The 24445-nt window shown below is 40.7% G+C and overlaps 1 protein-coding gene across 4 annotated transcripts; it reads left to right on the forward strand.

Annotated features, from left to right (window-relative positions):
- The first annotated feature begins 1041 nt into the window (after positions 1-1041).
- adam23b (ADAM metallopeptidase domain 23b) lies at positions 1042-23426 on the forward strand. Of its 4 annotated transcripts, none has more exons than XM_079357430.1 (26): positions 1042-1314; positions 1936-2153; positions 2914-2990; positions 7158-7221; positions 8247-8329; positions 8467-8530; positions 9961-10033; positions 10514-10581; positions 10737-10802; positions 11014-11082; positions 11900-12066; positions 12846-12930; positions 13022-13109; positions 13709-13760; positions 14308-14407; positions 14511-14582; positions 14665-14751; positions 14839-14919; positions 15045-15095; positions 15183-15246; positions 15367-15472; positions 16080-16199; positions 16350-16518; positions 18159-18270; positions 18702-18792; positions 21606-23426. In XM_079357430.1, the coding sequence occupies exons 1-26, from the start codon at positions 1239-1241 to the stop codon at positions 21649-21651; spliced, it is 2349 nt and encodes a 782-aa protein (XP_079213556.1). In that variant the 5' UTR covers positions 1042-1238; the 3' UTR covers positions 21652-23426. The 4 variants fall into 4 exon arrangements, with proteins under 4 accessions (XP_079213556.1, XP_079213557.1, XP_079213555.1 ...); XM_079357431.1 differs by lacking the exon at positions 21606-23426 and adding an exon at positions 19584-19674; XM_079357429.1 differs by lacking the exon at positions 18702-18792 and adding an exon at positions 19584-19674 and having other exon boundaries at positions 1043-1314.
- Positions 23427-24445: the final 1019 nt, after the last annotated feature.

Consider the following 24445-nt stretch of genomic DNA (forward strand, 5'->3'; position numbering starts at 1 on the left):
GTGAAATGTAGCTTTAAGTTTGATATTTCCATTCAAAATTCATTATATTGTTATGCTCCTTAGATATGCTCTGCTTGTGACAATTATAATGTTTTGGAATGCACCTTTACTGTTTTCTATACAAAATGTTTAGTTTTCAATGCTGATGAGCCAATTTGAGTACATATAAGGCAAAGTATTTTAACTTTAAATTTTACCTACCTCCAACTGCACCTTTGTCCTTTGTCACAATGTATAAAGTTATAAACAAATTAACAAAGGAGTTGGAGTAGGCTATTAAATGTATATTTACTGAGGTAAACAAGTACAGAATGAAGTATTTTACTCTATCATTTCCATCACATTGAAATGTGTATTTCTGCTTTTTATGAGACAAAATTGTTCCTTGTTCTCAGCCAGCCTTCACTATTTGTTGGTACTTTGAATGTCAACATTAAAATATAAGCAACCTCAACTTCTGTAACAGGATATAAAAAGCTGCAAGCTAAATAAATACATACTGAGAACTTAAAATCATTTCTAATATGTGTTTTTATTTTGGTTCATAAAGCCTACATTACAGGTACCTCCAAATGTATCTTTTGGTTATGTTATCAATGCAAAACGTCTAGGTAATTACTGTATGATTTTTGTACTTTTTTTTCACATGGAATTGCTTACTAACAGTTACTTTTCCCGCTAAGAAGCAGTAATGAATCAGTAATAATTAAAAAGAAAACGTGTTTAAGATAAAGCTGAATTCATATTTTGATAAAAGCACATCAGTTTTCCTTAATAGTTACACAAGCTAAAATTATATCATTTGGTTAAATTATTTCAATGTTTAATAACCTTTTTGTTTGGTGTTATTTTGCTCTCATCAATGTCACGGGTACACTTCCTGGTTGCCTTTGAGTTAACGTCCTGCACCGGCTTCCTGCGCTACAGGACGGAGGGAGGGAAGGACATGTTTGTGTGTATGCTCCTCACACAGGGAGGAGTCTGCCGCTTGACTTCCAGTTGCTGCTGCCTGGCCACCGCCTTCTTTTTTTTACTCCCCCCCTCCCTCCCTTCCTCTTCTCTCCTCTCCTCCTCTCCCTCCCATCCTCCTCCTCAGCAGCTACTGCAGCAGCAGCATAGCATCCCGGATCCATGTAGAAAGCCACTCAGCACGGCACCGCCTCCGCCACGATGGGACCCAAGCTATTTACTGCATTGTTGTGTTAATATTGAGATATTTCAATTATCAAATATGAATCATGCATTTGATATTTCTGGCCACTTTGCTCGTCAGCATCCTCTCGCCTTGGCTTCATCCATCACTAGCGTCATCCGGTATGTATTGCAATAGCCTGCTGGTTTCTTTGATCGCTTTTTATGTTTTAAAATACCTTTTACTTTCTTTCTTGCGCTAAAAAAAGATTGCACGATGTACTGCAGGTGCTCAGCATTGCGTCCCCCTCCCAAAAAAAAATAGATTGGGAGTTATTTGATTTTTTTATGCTGCGTCTGATGGTGCATGAGGCAGACTACACCATCTCAGCACCTTTTGTTCAGCATAAAAAAAATACAACTCTTATCATGTAATATTTGCATATTTGAATTAACATTCAGTTGCAGTCTGTCACTTAAGTGCATGTTTTTATGTTCTGTTGTCGTCTGCATTGCATAATGCGCTCAGTCTCCTGCAGAGTGTTTCACTTTGGCACAAAGCATATCAAAAGTACCTCTCAATGAAATAAAACAGTTCTGTAATCCATGTCATCTTAAATGTGGTTTTCTACAGCATGTCACCAATCATAGCGTAATGTAACTAGAAGACTAGCAATGACACCTTAGACACTTGTCTCAGTATTATCAATGTGTCCAGGAATAAAGGATGACAGCCAGCTCTGTGTGTTGTGTGTGAGGACGGCTCCGGTTTTTCATGTCTGTGTGCCTCGAATTCTTTGCTAGTTTCTCAAGGAGTCGAAGACAAGGTTGAGAGGGACGCAGTGTCGACTCTGCTGAAGCAACAGGCAACTGCAGCACCTGCTCCAGACAACAGGACAAACCGTGCAGTAGAGCATGTGATCACCTACCCATCGCGGTTAATCTACTACCTGGACGAGGAGTCCGAGAGTACCTACCATGACCTGGACACCAGGACAAAGACACAAGGCACAGAGAGCCAGGTAGGTCCGCACTGAGAATGGAATAGGGTGTGGAAAGAAGTTAATTCTTTGAATGAGAGTTGGACTTTTAGCTAAGTAGGTTTACATGGAACAAGGAATTTGTATTTCATGAAACACAGTAAAGAATAAAGAGTTATATATTATACATATATTTTAATTATATAGTTGGTGCCTAAACAGCTAAGAAAAGTTGGAAGTATATGTTCAGAGATGACAATCCAAGGATGAGTTTTATATTAATGCATCATAAGGGGATTTGGAATGGCTAAGTGTATAAAAACTAAAAACATATTTACGTGTAAAGGAAAGATTGTCTGTCACTATGAGGCTGACACTGCTGTGATGAGTAGCTGAAGTGTTTGGTTAGTGCTGTGTAGTCATGGCCTCTAAGTGAAGTCCATATAATATCTTGACATTAAACCAAAACTTTATTTTCAATGTCATTTCACTGCAAGATGTCGGACAAAGTTAAGATACCGATCACAATCAGACAGAACACATTAGCTGATACGTTTCACATTAGCTGATGTGTGCAAGAAACTGGACTGATGCCAGAGCGACCATGCTGAAGAAGCCCTTCTTCCAGCTTGCCCACTGCAAATGACCATCTGCCATCAATCTACCACATCTGCTATCTGTGCCTTGTACGGAAGATGATTTCTGAAAGTGGACTCCAGAGGATTTTGTTGCCTGGAGAAGGCCATTAGCTATCTTGCACTTGCCATAATCTGCAGTGGCTACTGTTTTGTTTCTCTTACAGGCAGTGCATCTTGCCCAGGCTAGCTTCCAGTTAAAGGCGTTTGGCACACAATTTGTTCTGGATCTAGCATTGAACAAGTAAGTTCTGCTTTTGTTACTACACTTCTTATTTCAGCTATAAGGACTGAAGTTATGGCTTGGAGTTATGCTGTCAAAACCCTACTCAGCGTGCTACAGTAGTCTGTACAATTTAAATGGCAAGTGATGGGTTTATATAGTTCATGGAGACACAATAGTAGGAAGGAAGGGGAGTATGCAATGTTGAAAACAAAATTCCACTCTCATCATAAATCATTTCTTGTTGTTGTTGAAATGTAATTGTGAGTGATTTATCTGTCTGTTTTCAAGGTCATGGTTACAGTGTTGTTGCAGATGGTTGTAAAACATCCGAATCATCCTGGGGTTATATAGAGAAACTGTGTAAAAGTGACCAAACGTTCCTGCAGACAGATCCACACTGACACTCTCTCGGGGGATGTTATAGAAAATGCTGCAGCAAACTCTACAAAGACATTAAAGGGAAACCACTCAAAGAAACCCGTTATTTAGGGTTTGGTTTTGTAATGCGTGGCTGGTAGTAAATGAACACTGTAAAGTACATTCTGGAAAACACCTTTAACAAGATTAGAATTAGGAATAAATGCTGAGTTGGAGGGAGATCCATGTAACACCTCCCACACATCATCACCCAGGAAAACTCAATAAACAACCAGATTTATGTGTGTCCAGTGAACAATATCTCCTAAACTTTATCAGTGTGAAAAGAAGCATTATTAGAGGGTTTATTTGTGACTTTGTGAGCGAGCACTTCGTGTTACAAGTAAAACAAGAAGAGATAGCAATCGTGAATCACCCGTGCTCAATCTACATGACTGCTGTTTGTAAACGATACACATTAATATATTTGATTAATGCTGCCTCAGCCAAAGATAACGTCATCGGCAGAACCGTAACTGAATATGTCAGCGCCTTGATAACAGAAGTGCTAAGAGCAGTTTTTACTTCAGCTGCCAGACAACAAATAAAAGTGTCTGGCAGACTGTTTAACAAAATGATTTGCAAAACCAAAGTCTCCTTTTCAGTGAGGATTTAATTGGTCAGAGTCAAACCAAAGTCCTCGAGCGAGACGGTTCGACTTTGGTCTGTCTGATCACTGTCCTGTATGGAGACATAAGGCTCCGGACACTCAATGCTATTGATTTCTCTTCACAAAGTAGCTGCTCTACGTATGTGAAGGCTTAATGTGCATGTGAACAAGGACTTTCAAATGCTAATTGAATTTCATGTCCCTTCATGTGATTTAGAGCTGGAATCTGTTATGAAATATTGTCATTTTATATTGTCTACACAGCTAAGTGCTGGTGGATTTACACTCTATATGGTATTCAGTCTTTTATAGTTGGCTGCTTTTTTTCCCTCTCTAACAATGCAAATAAAAGCAAACCTCCAGAAAGGAAGTGTCATAAATCACAATTATTGTCTACTTCTACAAACTCCACCGTCTAATGCCAAGTGCTTTAAAGGCAAATGTGATAATTTGAGAAAACAACCAATTATGTTTCCTTGCAGAATTGTAAGCGTTATTTTAATACCTATTCAGAGTGAGCATCCATCCACAGTAAATAGTACCTTTTTGTGCATTATACAAGATCAGATAATATAGAAGCAAAATGATATCAGCCTGTTTATGCTATGCTACTAGTATATGATTGAGGGGAAATACGCTCATGAGTCACACTTCTTATGTTTCCGCATGCATTAGATAGCACAAACATGGACGCAGAGGCAATCAAACACGCATCTCTCAATTCCATCTCACCCTATCTCACAGAACACGGACACACTCGCAGTCATCGTGTTTAACAGATGTCCGCCCGTACAGTGTCACACATTCAGGAGTGGTGGCCACACAATACAACAGTTCCTCTATAGAGCGGCAGAACGGCCTGAAAGTGTGACCTTGATTCCCAGCTGGCTGCTTGTACCGTCGGTTATCTGTGAGATACATGAGCTAACTTTTCTGTGTCCGCTTTTTTGTGTGAGAACAAGGGTTTGAATTCTGCGACAGAAGAGTACTGATCTAAATATAGATGGGTGTGCTGCCTGCTAAAAGGTGCTGCTCTGTCGGCTTACCTTACTGTACCTCTGACTGTAAACCAAATACATTAGATTTGATATTGAGAATACTTTTTGTGATGCAGAACAGAGTATGTAATACTACTTAAGCTCAGATCAGAGTATTCCGATGAACGCAATGTGTCGCCGGAGGATTCAGAGCTGGGTTTGATCAGGCTCCATACAGAACCTTTTTTTTTTTTTTTTGCCTCTTCTTCTACTGCTTCTGCTGCTGCATTGTAGAACTCCGTCTCCTCGAGGGTTGGGCCAACATATCCATATGGAGTATGTGATAGAATCATCCAAACCCCAGTTCTAAATAGCAATATTTGAATAAAAATAGCAATGTGTCACTCTTAACAGATTTCCAATTGCAAATTGAACCCACATCATCACTACTTCATGGCTCCTTATGGTGTTGGTAATAACATGAATGAGGATGAAGGAAAAGAAGAAGGTAGCAGGATAAGCGGTGATAAGGAGTTAATAGATGAAGCCTGATTATGGAGCTGACACCAAAATCAATGTATTAGAGTCTCTGTATTGTTATTGTGGGCCACATGAGCAGCTGTGGCTCATGTGGCTGAATTCCTTGTGCTGCGGCGTATACATCACGAGTATGAATAGGATTAGTTGCTTATGATGGTCACTTTACATGGAAACCTCAGCAATCAGTGTGTGAATGGGTAGGTGTGACATGCGGTGTAAAAGGTCTTTGAGTAGTCAGAAGACGATATAAGCTCAACTCCATTTACCATTCACCGTATATCACATCCCGTCATCTGTTCTTTACACACTGCAACACCTCCAAGACAACTTAACACACCTGGATACGCTGACATTCCACCACCTTAAACCACCATGTCCTGCAGCACTGTCAACCGCTCTTACACACACACACCCACACACACACACACACACACACACACACATCCATACAAACAGCAGTACACTCCAGCATGGCCCACTCCACTCGCCCTTTCTCATCCATGAATCTAAAAATAGCCCCTCACTCAGGAACCTCTCACAGACGCCGCTCGTGGCTCGATTCTCCCTTTCTAAATGGTGCACTTCCTGCTCAGGTGCTGCTGAGCATCACTCAAACATGTCCCACTCCTGATGTCAAACAACCAATCCATCTCTTCCATCCCTCTTTCTTTCTTTTCTTTTTTTTTTTTTTGTGTTGAGATAACGCTGCACGGCCATGGAGAAGAGGATGTTTTTGATTTGCAAGGTTACTCAGGAAAAAAAGCACAGTTGTGGCAGAAATGATAGCCTCTCGACATCAGCTGTCAGCTAACAGATTGGGTGTGCGTGTGTGTGTGTGTGTGTTTAACAGTAAAGGGACGCTGACTCAGTTAGCGGGAACTGCCATGAGGAACGTCGTGTTCAAGGTTAAGCCGAGGCCTCGCAATCATTTCTCACGTTTATCACTTCATTGGCAGCTTTCTGATGCGGTGATTTTGTTTCTGTTCCTGTAATTTGTGCTGATTCTCAAACGCTGATCTATTTTTTGAGGGAGACTGGAGGAAGACACGCTCATGTAGTTCCTGGCTACGCTTAGCGGGAACTGACGCGAGGAATGTCGCCTTCAAGGTTAAGCCGAGGCCTCACAATCATACATCACGTTTACCAGCTTTCTGATGCAGTGGTTTCTTCCTGTTCCTGTCATATGTGCTGATTCTCCAACACTGATCTATTTTTTCCGGCAAGATTGGAGGAAGACACGCTCATGTAGTTCCCGACTCTTGTTTCCATTCTGAGCTTCTTGCATTGTTCATTTAAAAAAAGGATCCCTTATTTTACCAATGCACTTTAGTGTGTGCAGCCTCTTCCTGTGTTAGCTAATCATGTTGAGGAGTAAATGCATCATTATTCGTCCTGCGGGCAGACAACATTTAACATCTGCGCTGCTCTTTTGAGATGGGAGTCCTGGGAGTGTTTGTGCTGGCAAATCCGGCCTAGTGGTGATAAGTGTTCTTGTTTACATAAAGCATGCGCTCACTGCTAGCTTCAAAATACAATATTGGAGTCAGTTGAAGCAAAGTCAGACAGACTCCTGTGTGTTTTTTTTATTGTCGCCACATCACATTCTTCCACTCTGACCGGCTGAAATCTCTGTTTTCACAGTGACTTGCTGTCTTCAGATTATGTCGAAATCCACTTTGAGGGGGGCAAGCCTGTTACGTCAAAGGTAACGTCTTCTGCAGTTAGCAGCAGTTTTCTTCAGCTGCTACGATGTGTCCTACTGTTCTTATTTTGTCCAGTCACGCACACTGGTAGTGACGTGAAAGGCCCAGATGTGCTTATCCTGTTATCTTCGGGAGTCCTCCTCCTGCAAATCAGCTTGTATCTTATCTATTATTGCCACTGCACCTGGTTATTGAATTTAGCACTGCTGCTGTCACATAAAGTTCTCATCCAGATATGTGATGGTTTCTGCAGAGGAAGAAAAAGAACAAAATGTACTTAAAGAGATGTGACGACAGAGAGACATAGATGATAGATGGAGAGGTGAAAACATAGATACTGTAGATACCTTCTTCACCGGTGGAAACGTGTGATCTATGGAACAGACGGAGAGAGGCGAAGGAAAGGGGGAGAAGAAAACAGTTTGGGAATGAGGGATGGTTTCTGCTGCTGCTGCTGCTGCTGCTGCTGCTGCTGCTGATTCAGGCAGAGGGCTTGGGCTGGGCACACTGTAGCTGAATCAGCAGGGTTTCGCTCCCCTGCAGCCTCCTGCTGGAGCTGTGGTCACGTGACGAGGGAGAGAAAGCCCTCTGCAGCAGCAGTGCAGCGTGGGATGGGTGAAGTGAAGTGGAGAAATAGAGAGAGAGAGAGAGTGTGTGGGGGGGGGGGGGGGGGGGTTGGATGTCCTCTGCTCACCCTGGATCTGACAGCTGAGTCACAGATAGTTCCAGTACCCGCCATGCAATGTATTCATTTCACATCTTAACAAGTACAGACTGCCCTGCAGAAATGCATTGCAAATAACACCAAACCGGCATCTGTGAGACAAGCTGTTCACCTCCCCTGAGATGTTTGAAAACTCTCGATAATTAAGTACAAAATATGACACATTGGCTATGCCAACGCAAATCTTAACGTTCCTTCAATGCACAACACAGTTTCACGTTTTGTGTTGCCACTGATCAGCCTTTCGCGATCTGACGGGTCGGTCTGTGACGCTGCATTAGAACTGTTTTCGTCTTCTTTCAGGGTGGTGAGCACTGTTACTACCACGGCCAGGTGAGGGGGAACGAAGACTCCCATGTGGCCTTATCTACCTGCAATGGGCTGCAGTAAGTGTGCAGCGGAGTAATCCTGGTCGTGTTCAAAATATCTCTGGATACACTCGTCTCTGCTCCTATTGACTTCATATTGACTGCTCTCTCTCTCTCTCTCTCTCTCTCTCGTCTTCACTCTCTCTGCCTGGCAGCGGAATGTTTGATGATGGAGTCTACATGTACCTTATTGAGCCTTTACAACAGACTCATTCAATCGTAAGTACATACACAAAATATGTATGAGACAAAGGTTCGGTCTTGCAGCCTATGAAGCACAACCTCCAGCACACAGACACAATATCCTCTGCTCTTCCAGCATTAGCTTGTTCAGTTGTACAATAACATACTAATCTACTATTGAAGTATTGGTAGCAGGGCTGGGTAATATGGTTCTAATGACTAATGACACTATATTTGATGAATACAAACAGATGTGAAACTTTAAAGCACAATCACGTCAGACTTATGCAGAGAAGTGCGCTGTAATGCATTTCTACTTTCAGAAAACACTTACCGTATTTGGACCATAGTAAGTTGTACACGATGATATAACCATGTGTTTACAACATTACTCTCCAAGAAGCTCCTCTGAATGTGGCTCTAAGCGTCTGACCAATGGGAACAAAGAAGCCCGTCTGGACATCTTAGCTGAGTGTAGAAGAGCATGGTGTCTTCAACTATTAATCTGTTCTGTGAAGTGTTTATTAAAGTGAGAAAGTGGATATCATGAGTCAAAAAAAAACAAAAAACCTCTTCTTTCGCTTCTACATCAGCGATGTTTGTTTTTAAATTGTCACCATTCTTAAGTTTTTAAGCAAATTATGAAGCTACAGCTGGTTAGCTACTAGCTAAGGACTGGAAGCAAGATCCACATATTGAAACAGACTTTGCAGATCAGCACAGTTAAAACACTTTACACCATTTAACGCTGAAATCACGTTCGTTTAACTTGATCCTCATTAATGAAAGTGTTAAATCTACAAACTTGCCACTTTACAGGGCTGTGTGGGAGATTTGTTGTGTTGTGTTGGGTCATTTGGGACTATTTCGTCTTGGCTGGAGGCAGAGGCTTCCTGGAGTTTTGTTTTCTTTTTGAGATTGCCTGGCAGCCACACGCAACTCAAGGAAGTCCCTGTGCCATGCCAGAATTAAAAAAAAAACAATGGTCGATATCCCCTCCGAGATAAAATATTCAATAAAAATGTTTTTATGCTTTCTGTTGATTGAATAATTTGAGAGCACATGTTAATTAGTGCGTCTCAGAACTCTAATTGAAAGTCGATGTTATCTTCTGTCTGAGACGGGCTCCTTTTTAAAATCTTTGTGTTAAGTGAGGTTCACTTGCCGCTGTCAGGGGTTTATTATTTAACAGACATGAAAGTTGTGTTAATCATCTTATCTAAAACACTCTACCAGAAATGTGTCTTGTGTAATGTGTATTTCTTTAATGCTGACTATTCCTGTAAAAAGGAATGCTCAAGTTTGGCACACAGTTAAATTTCATTTCTTATTTATTTGCTGTAATTTTATTATACAAAGTTAAAGTTTAATCAAGGTACTTTCCTGAGTAAACACTCCTCCTGCACTGGCTCCTGCTTGTACCTGCTCCTCTTCCGTCTCTTCACATGTGTTGCCTCATCCTGCAGGATACAGCTGCAAGGCCTCACAGACTAAGAAGAGCAGCCTCCCTAAACTGGAACGATGATTCAGAGGAACAGGGTAAGGGTTTGGTTCACTGTCATTCATCACGTTACGTAACCTCCTCCACCAGTCATCCATCTCTGAACATCAAAACACCTCTCTCTACACCCTGAACTTAAGCCCACCACAAAGCATGCGAGTGCTGTTTACAAGTAGTTATTCCTGTTGTTGTAGCGATGGCGCTCTAATCTGTTTCCAGTCAACGTAAGAACACATCTGAAAAAAAAAAAAAAAAACTAGAACACGTTAATCTCAAACAGACTTTATTTTAAATCAAGAAGTCAATTTTTTGTTTTCCTAATTTAACCATTTCTGCCAAGTTGACTCTACTGTACCTCAGCATGCCTAGTTTAGCGCAGTGCTTCATTGGAAATTCAGGGAAACAATTTTGATGTTCTGGGGGAGACAAAAATAACAAAACCAAACCCTGTGGAAACACGCCGACATCAATGTTTTATGTGTATTAAGATGTCACTCGTTCATTCTGTGTGTTGGCAGTTGAAGAGGAGCAGCTCTTCTCCGAGCTTGATGACTTGTCCTGGCTGAAACGCAGGAAAAAGCGAGCAGTAAGCGTCTGACCTCACCTCTGACTAAAAACTCCTTGCTCACCCGCCCTTGCTTTGTCGTAAAATATGTTAAATCCAATGAGTTTTCTGTTGTGCATTAAGTCAAAGTCTATCTTGTGGTGATGGGGAGACTTACTGATGATTTTGTTTTGCAGATGCCTCGCAATACATTTGAGGAGATGAAGTATTTGGAGGTTATGATTGTCAGTGACCACAGTATGGTAAGTGTCCTCGTTAAGAAGAACAAAAACAAACAAAAAAAGAAACTGCTGCTCTCTGTAAAACTGTTTTTCTTACATGTATTAGAAAAAGTCTTCATATCACTTTTACCCACAAGAGGGAGCTGTATCATTGAAAGTAGTGCACTGCTGCATTTCCACTGCAGCTTACACATGTATGTTTGCCTTTTTTCTTTTTTATTTGTGCTTGCAGTTTAAACGACACAAGAACAAGCAGCACACGAGGAATTTTGCCAAATCAGTGGTGAATCTTGTGGATGCCGTGAGTGGACTCTTTTGTTTCCTTTTACACACGTGTACTGTATGCCTTACACAGATCTTTTTCTATATTAACTTACACACCATCGTTTTTTCAGCCTCCATATCTCTGAGCCTCTTTGACCTATTGCATAGATTGACTAGACAAGTTGTATATGCATCAGACAGTCCTATTAGGAGGCGTCCAATTAAATTGTTTACTCCCTCACTTTACATTTAGCTCATCCTGCACGTCAAGCTGTCACTTCTACGCTAAAATTCCAACTGAAAAACATGAACTGTAAGTCTTATTCCTGCTAAACATCCGCAGGGTTGTGTTTTCTTTTTAACTATGAGAATATAAGTGATCTACACAAATCTCTTACACAGTTTCAGAGAGCACATAGCATGTCTGCAATTTAAGTAGCCCAGTAAACATTTCCCTCCTACAAGGTCGTCCATGCATCGGGTAAAATCATACTTTACAACACAGCTCTGTGATACTGTCCTATCAGAATAGAACCACACTTAAGGCTTGTCTTCATAATTTTATCTTGTATCATGTTCAAATCCTCCTCTTCCTCCTTTATCCCAGTGTGCTTTTCCCACTCATTTATTGCCCTCACTTATGCATTCCTGTTGTTGCTCTCCTCTCTGTGTTGTTGCTTGTTTGTCTTTCTCTTTTCTGCCTCTCTTTCTTTCTTTCTTTCTTTCTTTCTTTCTTTCTTTCTTTCTTTCTTTCTTTCTTTCTTTCTTTCTTTCTTTCTTTCTTTCTTTCTTTCTTTCTTTCTTTCTTTCTTTCTTTCTTTCTCCCTCCCATTCACTGCACGCATCAATGGCAGATCTTCAAAGAGCAACTTAATACACGCGTGGTGCTCGTTGCTGTGGAGATCTGGACCGACAAGGATCAGATCCCTATCAGTGTGAAGCCGCTGGAAATGCTCCGGGATTTCTCCAAGTACCGACAACAAAGTATCAAGCACCATGCGGATGCTGTGCACCTTTTTTCGTAAGCTGTTTATTCAAACAAAATATGTTTACGTCACCCTTTTTTAAAAATTCTTTATTATAGTGTAAAATGATTTATTCTTAGCCCTGGTTTTCTTTGAATGTCTGATGATTCTTTATTTACTAATGTCTGTTGTATTTATTTTCCCCTGGTGGATATCTTTTTTGTTAGAATATAGAAATGGAATGTACCAATTATAACAAATTGTAAATGAATTGTCTGATTTGATGTTTGTTTGTGGTGAGGTCTCCCTCTTAAAAGTGATAACGAGATATTGTCTGTTAAAATAAATGTTTTATAACAAATATAAACCATCAATCTGTGTGTATAACACAGTTCTTAAATTCCTATATTAGAAATATGACTTTATACCTGCTGGGAGCCAATGTTTAATCATTACTGCTATGTATGTTTTTTTGTAGTCTGTAATTTTTGCCTTGTCTCTACAAAATAAAAGCCTGAATCTGCAATCAGATCACTTTTAATCATGTAATTTTAAAGGCTGAATTAAATAGAAATATCCACTGCTTAAATTAACAGACCCTAAACCTATTTCGAAATATTTGTTATGCAGCCTTTTGCATGCTGTTACCTTGTTTTTATCATATTTTCTCTGTATGTTTTATTAATTCCTGGTGCTCTCATCCTCACATCTGCAATTTTAGCTTTTTCAAACAGTGCAGTATTTTGAGATGTGATTTTTTTATTTATTCAGCGAGGCTACCATTTTAAAATCTGTGATATTTCTATCTTTTTGTTGTCTCGGATCTTCCCTGCAGGAATGTGACCTTCCACTACCACAGAAGCAGCTCTGCATACTTTGGAGGCATGTGTTCATTGAGCCGTGGTGTTGGGGTCCACGAGGTGAGGTTTGCTGTCTAGCACTGACGCTCACTCTGAATGACAGTGTGTAGGACTGCAGGTGAATAACCCCTGATCTCTGCTGTGTCCACAGTATGGCACCAGCATGGCAATGGCAGGGTCTCTATCGCAGAGCCTGGCTCAGAACCTGGGCATCCAGTGGGACCCGGCATCCAAAAGAAGTATACTTAAGAAGCATGTTCTCTTACAGCCAGTATAAGTGAAACAGGAAAGGAAGACAATGATGATAGTTTTATAGTGCTAAGCATCTGAGGTAGTCTATGATGATTTTAAATTTACATTTGTAAGGATGGGGTTGTTTGACTGTTTGACTTTTAGGACCTTCAATGGAACCAGATGGTGCCCATAAAAATACAAGGTGCCTTTTATTTGTCGGTAAACTCATATCTGTGCCAGGAGAGACAGATGGAGAGATGCTCGGTTTGACTTGGAATAAGTGGTCCAAAAGTTTAGTTACACAAGAGAAACACGCCATTAGTTAAACGATCAAAGTGAGAAAAACAAACGGAGGTCTTCTCTTCCTGAGCCAAAATGTGCTGATCTTTATGAGAGACTATGAAGAAGTAAGTGGAAGGAAATCTTGGTCATTCACCTGAAACTTCAGCTTCTAAATCCACTGAATAAAGCTGATTATCTGAGTTAAATACAGTCATGTTATCATGTTTTAATTAAATACTTTATTTTTTTCCTACGCATTATTTTACTTCTCTGTCTCCCTCCCTCCTCATCTTTTTCTGTATTTTTTGTTTTCTGTCTGCAGAGGAATGTGGTTGTGCTGATTCGTGGACTGGCTGCATAATGGAGGACACTGGGTAATTTCTAACATACACCTGAGACACACACAAAGACAAACGCGCACGCAAAAACCGGGGAGTGAAACAATTTTATCAGTGGAACAGTCAGATGTTATCAGACAGAACAGAGAGCTTCGATGTATTTGTATCGACTACTGTTATGTGGCACATTTGGCAAGGTTTCGCAACAACATTGTATAATCATCACAAAAGCAAAACGGTCTTTGAACACGAGGTAATTTCATTTCTGCCTCTCATTAAATATCACTAACTTAATATAAAGTACTTGACACTTCATTTTCATTGAAGGTTCACAGACAGACAGTGGGAAAGCTTTCAAGAGAATCTTAGATTAAATGGTTAATTTATCTATCAGTTTTTTTTATTTCCTTTACAGGTTAAAGGTTATTAAACTGCACCAGTGATATTACTCAAAATGAATGTTTTATGGTGGTAGAAAGAAACGTCATGTGAACTCTAGCAGGGATAGTAGTCAGTTTAAATGCACAGCAAGTATGATTTGCAGCTTTTTGTGGCTTCTAAAAGCACCTTTTTCTTTCTTCAGGGTCCAACATCCAAGGAGATTCTCCAAATGCAGCATCACAGACTACAAGGAGTTTCTCCTGAGAGGTGGAGGCTCGTGTCTGTTCAACAGGCCAACCAAGGTAACATGCTCACACCCGCTGCTCTCTTTTATATGTCACTACTGTCATGAATCATAAATGTCTACTCTGTACTTCACATGCTCCTCCTCTCTCTATCCGGCAGCTGTTCGAGCCAACAGAATGTGGTAATGGATTTGTAGAAGTGGGAGAGGAGTGTGACTGTGGAGCGAGATCAGTGAGTGTTTCTTCTTTCTTCAGTCTGGTTTGTTGTTGTCTGCGCGTTCAGATGTATGAGGCTCCTCTCTCCCTTATTTCAGGACTGCTACAAGAAATGTTGCAAGAAGTGTTCCCTCTCGAGCGGGGCACACTGTAGTGATGGCCCATGCTGCAATAACACATGTCTGGTAGGTTTTGTTTTCCTAAAATTTTACAATTCAAAATATGAATGAAGGTTTTTTTCTTAATCTGATCTCCTCTCCTTTTCTTTCCAGTTTTATCCCAGAGGTTACAGTTGTCGCAACTCTGTGAATGACTGTGACATCTTAGAGACTTGCTCTGGGGACTCAGGACAGGTGTTCTTATGTTGCACTTTATGTTACGTTCACTGCTTTTGGTTTTAATGTTTTAGTTCTTTGGCATTTTAAGTGTAAATGTAGATGATTAATAAGCTGTACTGTGTTTTTATGACTGTTTGCAGTGCCCTCCCAACCTTCACAAGCAAGATGGTTATTTCTGCCAGGTCAACCAGGTAGCCAGACCATCCAAACCAGAGCATAAGCCGTTTGGGATCAGAAGTTTAGGAATATATTCACAATCTTTTCCTCTTTGTCTGCAGGGTCGCTGCTACAATGGAGAGTGCAAGACCAGAGAGAACCAGTGTAAATACATCTGGGGGTCAAGTAAGAACATTATTCATTTGGTTCATATTTGCTGGCATTAGCAGAGTGTCATCAACATATAGAAATACTGTATGAAATAGACTTGTGCCCTCTTTTCTTACGTTCTTTTCTTTTCCCCAGAGTCTGGAGGCTCCGACAAATTTTGCTATGAGAAACTGAACACGGAGGGGACAGAGAAGGGCAACTGTGGAAAGGATGGAGACAAATGGATCCAGTGTAGCAAACAGTGAGTGTCAAATGAAGATCTATGTAATGAGCATTAGCACTTTGTCCGTGTCAGCATGAAAGAGCTCTAAAAGTCTACATAAAGTCTGAGCTGATCTATTTGATGTGCCTACTAGAGTACGTTCACGATCGCTAATGTTCGAAAAAAGGGTCTGTTTTTTTCATGTACTGCCGCTCCATGCAGGCTCTCTCATCTGCTTGTATTTCTAATGCTAGAAGTGCCCATGAGCAGGGCCCCCACATGTGCCCAGTCGGATCTGATTGGTCGGCCAATCTGCTCTCTCGGGATTGGGCAGTTGTTCTGCATTGTTCTCGGAGATGACCCTGGAGAAGCTTTCCAAACATAACTAATTTAATTCGCAGTTGTTCAAAGTTTGCTTTTTAGGTGCAGTACAGTGTGAGGAAGGCTGACCAGCTCTCTTCATATAAGCATGTAAAAACATTCCTCCCCCCACAAAAACAAAAGAAGAAGAGACAATTGATTAACTCAGAAGAGAATTTCCAGTCAGGTTGAGTTGTTTCATTTACAAGGTACATTAAACCGCAAACGTGAGCAGATAATTTAAGACCGGCATATGTACAGTTTTTTTCTCTCTTGTATTTTGCAGAGATGTGTTCTGTGGTTACCTTTTGTGTACAAACATCGGCCGCAACCCACGCATAGGTATGATGAAAGGAGATATTACCCCAGCCTCCTTCAACCATCAAGGCAGGCTGGTAGACTGCAGGTAAACACCTAAGTAGCAGATACAAAGACTTCCTGGTGACTTGGTGGTGAAATGCCACTGACAGTAGGTCTTTTCTTGGGATGTCTGGTTTTCTCTTTCTTGTATGAGTTTATTCCCTCCTCTGTCTTTGTCTCCAACCTTTCCTCATAGTGGGGGCCATGTTCTTTTGGACGATGAGACTGATTTAGGCTACGTGGAGGATGGGACTCCCTGTGGGCCGTTAATGATGTGCCTTGACCGCAAGTGTCTGCCAATCCAGTCACTCAACTTAAGCACCTGCCCCACTGGACCTAATGGACAGGTTTGCTCTGCCCATGGGGTGAGTCCTGATGTGGATTAATCCAGCTTTTGCTTTGCTCATTAGCCGTGTTTTCAACAAGCTGACCAAAGACTGGTGGTAAAGCTAGTGTCACTTATTCAGTTCCAAAGGACTCAATACATAAAATGTTGAGTTGAGTAGATTAGATTAGATTTTTTTTTTTACTTCTCAAAATGCTGGCACACAATTGGGCTTGTTGGACAATAGTTAGGAAATGTAAATTTACCATATTAACTCAGGGTTTTGCTCCTCTGACATCACAGACAAGGTTGTAAACTCACATGCTGTTTAAATTTCGTACAGCTAACAGGCTGCTAATCATATAAATGTTTGGTATCTAGCTTATCACTGTAGTGTAGACACTTCTAAATTTATCAGCAAAAGACATTGGATATTGAAAATGTAAATAGTGGGCCATAATACTACAAGATAACAGCTAACTTTAACATTCAATGACTTCCTAGTTAAGAGTCATTCGACAGCCTACTGTTTTAGGATATGTAATTAAAATCATACAATTGTGGCCAACTGTGATGTTAGATAAGAATTGGTTGAATGCTATATGTCAATGTTTAACTTTATTTAAAATAAACAGAATTTGGCTAAAGACATACACACACATGTACTTATGTGTGTTTTTGGAAGTAATTGCTATGGTGATTAGAGTCTCCTGGAAAACAGAAGGTACAGCAGAATTTAGAAAGAACAGATCATGAAACATATTAGATTTATGAAGCCCCCAACATGCTACACAATTTATACTTATTTTCAAATCGTTTTCTTCATCAACATGTGTAGTGAAATGTATTAAGCATGTTGCTAGCTATGAAAACTCCCCCTTTGGCTGATTATTGGTATAAATGATCTTTGTGTTGGTTGGAAGGGGGGGGGGGGGGTTCTGGAGGAATGACTTCCATATCTATCTTTATCTTGTACATTTTTGAAGATGAATGAAGGATCTTATCTCATCTGCTTGCTTTACAAACTTGTTACCCTAATAACTCTATAGCTCCACCTTCTATGACATCATAGGAAAGTGATTTTGGGAATATGTTGAATGGGTGCAATTAAAACAAATACCCCAGTGTGTCTGTATCTCTATTAAGATAGATAAAATAAGATAATCCTTTCTTCATCTTGCAAGCAGAGACATTTAGAGTGTTACAGCAGCATAGCAGGATAGCAGAAGAAAATCACACAGTGCAAAAATGAAATAGATAAAAATATAAAAGAGTAGGAAAAAATGCATCAGAAACAACAGTTAAAGAGCTAGTAAAATATGCATCAAAAAGGAACAGTTGAAATGCTAGTAAGAGCCAGTAATTTAAAGATGTAAGTCTGTATAAACAATATGAACACTATCATGCACACAGTGCATGTAAGGATGGATTGTTATTGCACAATTTGTCCCATAAATAATTATTGCAATGCAATCAAATTTAAAAATAAAATATACAAATAAGATCAGGTGACCTTATAACATTATTATTGCTCAAGAGGTAGGAGTAAATTGTCCAGTTTGGTGTGTTTACTATTTATTATGTAAATTATACTATTTATATTATTTATTATTTATTTATTCTATTTACAGCTCCTATGTCCTCCTCTTCATCTCATCTATTTCTGCATGATCTGTACAGGTGTGCAACAACGAAGCCACATGCACCTGTGACGCCACCTGGGCAGGGACAGACTGTAGCATGCCTGACCCGCCTAAAGAGCCTGAGGCCACTCAGGATGAAGGAGTAAAGGGTCCGTTTCCTTCTTGTACAACCTCTGGCATCAGATATGAAAAATAACCCACTTTTTGTGTCCGCTTTTCAATTGAATACTGCATAGTGGGTTGTTCTAAAAGAAATGTCATAGTCTGTTAGACCTGACTCACCAAATATTCTAAGATGTGATTTCAAAGGTATGCTAGGATCTTAAAAAGACTTCTCATATAAAATGTCGTTTGACATAGATAATAAAAGCAGTGTTAAATTTGTGAAGTTTGATTCAGAACTAGAAATTAACACACAGTTCAGCTGTACACCTGATACTTTGTCCACAGGGGGGCAGGGAAGTGGTTAAGGGGGCAGGAAGCGTCACAGAAGAAACCGTGTCACTCCATCCGTGACTCTGAAGCAGACGCCTTCTGTTTTTGACAGGGTGGTAATAATGCTCCTTTTCCCTCTGCACAGTGAGCGTGGCAACTAACAGGCTGATAGGGGCAGTAGCAGGGACCATTCTGGCCCTGGGGGTGATTTTTGGAGGCACAGGGTGGGGAATAGAGTAAGCATCTTTAACCCTTTCACAGCTCTTCCTCTCATAGTGGTGCCTCAGTGTGCGGGCGGTCTCGTGAGCCGGCCTGAGCCCGTGTGTGCGTCCCGGTGGCTTTGTGTTTTCTTGTGTGTTGGTAATGACCATATAATTGTCACGTGATTGGATGTTTTCAGTGTTGTGTGATTGATTGATGGACTCCTCCTCCTTCCTCCTCCTCCTCCTCTCCTGCCACTTCCCGTTGTTCCCCATTATTACAAGCCTTTCTCCTCATCTCCTTCTTCTTCTTGTACCTTTCCTTTCTTGGACTCTTAGTTGTTATGTGGTTGCTCCTGTGATCCTCTCCTTTCTGGGGCATGTGGGGCATTTAGATGATAAACAGTCCTGAGAAGAGTCCAGTTAGTCACCTGGCTTGTCAGTCAGTGATGGGCTGTGTGGTGACTTGGACTCTCAAAAACACTTTCAGGCCACATATACATAACTTCTGTGTTTATTTAAAATTTATCGTGATGAATACTAGTCCAGTGTCTAGTCCTCTGCACAACTTTAACACTAAAATAATTGATAATCCCTTCTTCTACTGACATCAGATTCAAGTAATCTATACTTCACGATCTTCATCTTACACCTTAAAAGGGACTGAGAGCATGCAAAATACCTTCTCAGACTCAGTCATTTTATTGTAGTAGTATACTTATGGTTATATTTCTGTTCTATGTGAAATAGTCATTGTTTAGATACATGTAATTAATTCAGTGAGTGAGCATAGAAACTCATGTCTTTTTCCCCATAACCCTTTACAGGTCCTAGTGCCACCAATCTAATAATAGGCTCCATCGCCGGAGCCATCCTTGTGGCTGCCATAGTGCTGGGGGGGACTGGATGGGGCTTTAAGTAAGCAACACGTCGCATGCCTCTCCTGCTCTAACTCTAGCATCCCTGCTGCTTCTAGACACCAGGGTTTGAGCTCCTGCTACATAAAATGGACCCCGAGATGGACAATGTTCAAGCATTTCACACCGCACATGGAAAGCACATGTTTATCATGTGTCTGAACTGCCCCCCTGGTTGTTTTATAGAAAGAAAAAAAAAAGGATGTGAATGCAGATATGTAAAGGGTGATTCGGAGAGAGCAGACCAGGCTTCATGTGTTAGGTTTTCATTTGGATCTGTAGCAGAACCTCAAACTGATTGGAGGGGCAGAGCTCAATTGTTGACATGCATGTTAAATTAAGGCCTGTTAACAGAGGGGAAAGAATTGTTTTAGCAGCTAAGTCCTAAAAAAATGTATTGTGTATTTTTCTATGGATACATTGATATGCTATTTGCCCTCTGAAATCCAATTATAGACCTCTAACATCCTGTATATCTGTGTAGTCAACAGATTAAATTCCTAATTATACTGTGGATTAGCCTGCTGTCTTGATCACCAGGGGTGTTAGGCATCTTAATCTAAATAAGCCCTCAAGAGTAACTAACAAATACAATCCTGCAGCCACCAAAGCATGCCAGGTAGCGAAGCATTATTAAAAAAAAAAAGAGAGAGAGAAATGAAATAAAAACTAGAATAAGAAACAAAACATTTTTGCATGTTGACTTGTTGATCGGGAGGAGGTCAGTTCATTGCACAAAGGCTGAGCCACACCCTGAGTGATCTGCTCCAGGGTTGTCTAGCTCTCATCACTTCCATGATCTTTTTCTCAGTTCATTACTGTTTGAGGGTGAGACTTTAAATGGAGTAGTGAGAGCGACAGAGAGACAGACAGAAGTGAGGACCTTATTGTTGGCCCGCAGCCTTTGTGCCATGGCTGGCCACACCCACCTCGACGGCGAGACTCCGTCCTAGAGCAGACTCTTGGAATCGCCCTCACCAGCTGCCATTGCTGCCCGCTTCACAGACCTGGTACAGACACGGCGCATTGCACTGCATGATCCACGCACAACAATAGTGCCACCTTCAACTGGCCTACTATTGGAACAGGTGCATGACAGAGCAATAGAAGCCCCACAACAAGCCACAGTACGGGGAGGTTATGCATCACTCCTGTTGTCGTATTTGTTGTTGTCCCACTGTGTGGTAGTAGTTCTTGTTGCTCCTGCTGCTCCTGCTGCTGCTGCTGCTGTGGTTGTTGTTTATGTTGTTGTCTTCTCTTTACTTACTCTTTAGACTATATTTTTTGTTAGCTCTCTCCTCCCAGATGGTTATGTTTTGAGTGGAACTAATTTCTTTCCCATCAAAACTGGTAATGAGACGTGACTTCTACACTTCCTCACCTTGTAAACTGATGTTGCACGCACAACCCTTTTGGCAGCAGCCTAAAGACAATATGGGATATTCATATTCAGAGACCTTAAATTTGACTTAAAACCTTGATTGGAAGAAGATTTTTCCTTGCTTAGTTATCTATGGGAAAACTAAATTGTAGGCAACTTCTTTTTCATGCTCAATGTTAAATTATCATTTTTGTCTTCAAAATATTTACCACACTGTCATTAATTATAAACGTAAAGGTTTTTGCATGTCAGTATCTCATACTGCCTCTTCCAGTTGCTGCCAAACTGGCTAATATGGACCAGCCTTTCCTCGCTTTAATGTCTTCAGCATTTTGACCTTGAGGTCTTCAAAACAAAAGTTTTAATTTTGGCTCATCATCATAAATGTAGAAGATTTAATTAAGGTGTTTTTTTTTGGGGGGGGGGGGGGGGGGGGGGGTTACGAGCTGAAGACTGAAGAGATTAGTGTGGTTGCTTGTCCAGGTTGCACGAGCTGTGGTACTCATGTGAATGTAACAAACACTGAATCATGTTTCCTGTCTCCTCATAAGAAATGTGAAGAAACGGCGATACGACCCCAACGCCTCAGCGATTTAACCCAAGGAGAGATGGAAATCACAGAAGGACTCCTCCAAGGCTTCCTTAGTTGGCTACCTGATAGCTGGACTGCACTTATTGCTGCTGATCTTTGGCATTAGATTTACTTGAAAATGACATAGTGGACATTTTCATAAATTTCATTGTAGTTACATTAGAAATGCAGCCTTTTCAACTCTACCACACCCATATACCAAACCCACAACCCCCACCCCTGATCTCTAAAGTGACAGAGCTCCTCTTCCATCCTTTAGTGCCAGTGCACAGGCGTTCAGGCGGAATTCACACCACTCTCTCTCACCTGGCATGATTATCCGCACACAGCGTGCTGCTTGCTGGCCCCCAGCATGAAGAGCTCCATCAGCAGGGCTCTGCATGGCTATGAAAGCTATGAATATACAGAAAAAAAAAACATACAAAGAGAAAAAAAACGGATTAATCTTATGCAGGAGATAGCCTTGTTTAAACCAAACCCAATGGAAAGCAGGTTAACGCTCCTATAGGTCCTTAAGGTGCTGTAGATGATTAAGGGGGCTGCATGTGAGGACCCATAAGGGCAGTGCATTTCACAAAGTGAATGCACTCACACACACAAAATGTACATACATAAGGAGATCAGGTTTGGAATTAACTGCATATTTTACAAGGACATCTAAAGCTTTTTTTTTTTTTTTTTTTTTTTAAATCTCAGCATGTTGTATAGCGGGTGTTTTTGGCAATGTTATTGAAAAAACACTCAAAAAATTTGAGCCGCACGCTGCACTCAGCCTGGGTGGAGGTCAATGATTAAATTCCCCACAGCAGACAAGGCGGCTATGGTGTCAAGGAGAAACATGTCAGGTCTAGAAGACTGTGATATCAAGTCAGATTAAAGTCGCAAGATGTCCCACACTTTCTGAAGTATCTTCAACAGTGACTCAAAAGCCAAAGAACCAATCACCTGAACATATGGATGTTGTTGCACACAGAGCACTTTCCCCCCCTCTGTCTGCAGCCAGTGGTGCCTCTCCTACTGCTGAGGGCATGAAGTCTGTCTATGCAGGCGCTCACCTGTCTAACCAGGTCTCATGTAACAGTCCTCATCAACACCCACTATACTGGCTTTACCTTTTTGCTCTCATACACTCTTAGCAGAAACCAAGTTCAGCTCTACTGGGAACGTTGCATGCAATCACTATAGTGGGCTTATAATTCTATATAGGAGTCCCTAAATCCGCAAGAAAAATATGCTACATAAGATAGGTGCATGTCAACTACAAAAACATTAACTTTTATTTACTATGCAAAGAGAGATATTGCACAAAAGTATGGGTAATAATACCAATGTAGACATGGAATTACAGAAACCTCTGCTAATCAGCTAATCTTTTGTATTTGGCCACTCCCACGTCTTGTTTCACTTCGCTTCAACATACTCAAACTATCAATGGACAAATAAAATACTGAATAATACTTCCAATGAAAAGCGAGAGAGCACCCTTTTACATCTGTGGAACTGAAAATCTTTTTTGTGTGTTTTTCATCTGATCTGATATTTTTAATCACACACATGCACAAACACATACACTAACACACTGTATGATGCCTCTGCATATTGAGGACTGAAATGTTTCCTTGTGCAGAGCTTTTATTCCCAGTCCAGCTGATAGTTGGTGTGTTCCAGGTGCTGCCATAGCACTGGCATTGTTGTAATCCTCCATGTAACTCATTGTCTGGTGTCCCTCTCACTGCATCATGTACAGTTGGACCGATGAATAAACTACTGACAAATTTTATCGTAGCGTGTTTGTGATTTTCCTCGACAAACATTGCTTTTTTTTCTCTTTCTTTTTTTAATCTGAAAACAATCAAATAATTATGAATAAATGTATTTAACTATGAAAAATGTTATGGACCACTTCATATTACTTCATCTCAATGAAAAATTGCACAATGAAAAATTGCACAGTAGTTAACTAAATGTGTTTGATGTTATTTTCCGGAATACTGTAACAGTTTTACTACTTACTTCGAAAGCACAGTTTTTTCAGCTTATGGTCAGGCAGGTAGGTGGATTTCTTAACATTTGTAAGACTTTAGAGTCAGTGTAATTATTGGTTGCAACATGTCAACACAACATTCGACATGGGCCACAGCATTACCACCAGAAGTCAAATTGTATATTTGTTCTCATGGACTGTAACAATTCAAAACCAGACTCTTAACCAGACAATTAAGAGAGTCTAGGACACACAAAAAAACTGTCTTTACAGGTCATACTCAGAGAGAAAAAAACAATACCGAAAAATCCAACAAGACCCGCACAAAGTTCAAAACATTACAAGACAACACAATGAAAATAAGGCTGGAATTATTGAACACACAAAATAGACAATGACAAAAAGGCAGAGAGCAGGTGGAAACAAAGGGGTAGATGCAGGTCCATCTAGAAGCAGATAAGACAGGTGTGTTGAGATAGAAGGCAGGAAACAAAACAATGGCAGAAATTAAGACTGGATATGATGTGAAAAAAAAGCACCAGATATACAAAATAGACAACCCATGGTTCACCCTTGATCCTTTTGGCATTTCACCTTACAATGATTATACTGTCTTTTATATGCTGCTACATCCATGTCCGCCAATTTGAATTGCATCCAATCCCTGAGTTGTATCCACTCTTAAACTCACCTGCTCGTTGTCATTGGCTGGGACACACACCAGCTCCCCACCAGGAACATCCAAGAGAGATGGGGTCTTTGCAGGCACAGGCACCACCACATGGAGTCCCATAGGTGATGATTTAGCTGTAACT

The sequence above is a fragment of the Symphodus melops genome, assembly GCF_947650265.1.
Source record: "Symphodus melops genome assembly, chromosome: 12".
Classification (NCBI taxonomy): domain Eukaryota; kingdom Metazoa; phylum Chordata; class Actinopteri; order Labriformes; family Labridae; genus Symphodus; species Symphodus melops.

Coding starts and splice junctions, on each gene's coding strand:
- adam23b (XM_079357430.1), top strand. CDS start 1,239: ATGCATTTGATATTTCTGGCCACTTTGCTCGTCAGCATCCTCTCGCCT. Junction 2,154..2,913: donor CACAAGGCACAGAGAGCCAG/GTAGGTCCGCAC, acceptor TTTCTCTTACAG/GCAGTGCATCTTGCCCAGGC. Junction 14,752..14,838: donor GCTGCAATAACACATGTCTG/GTAGGTTTTGTT, acceptor TTTTCTTTCCAG/TTTTATCCCAGAGGTTACAG.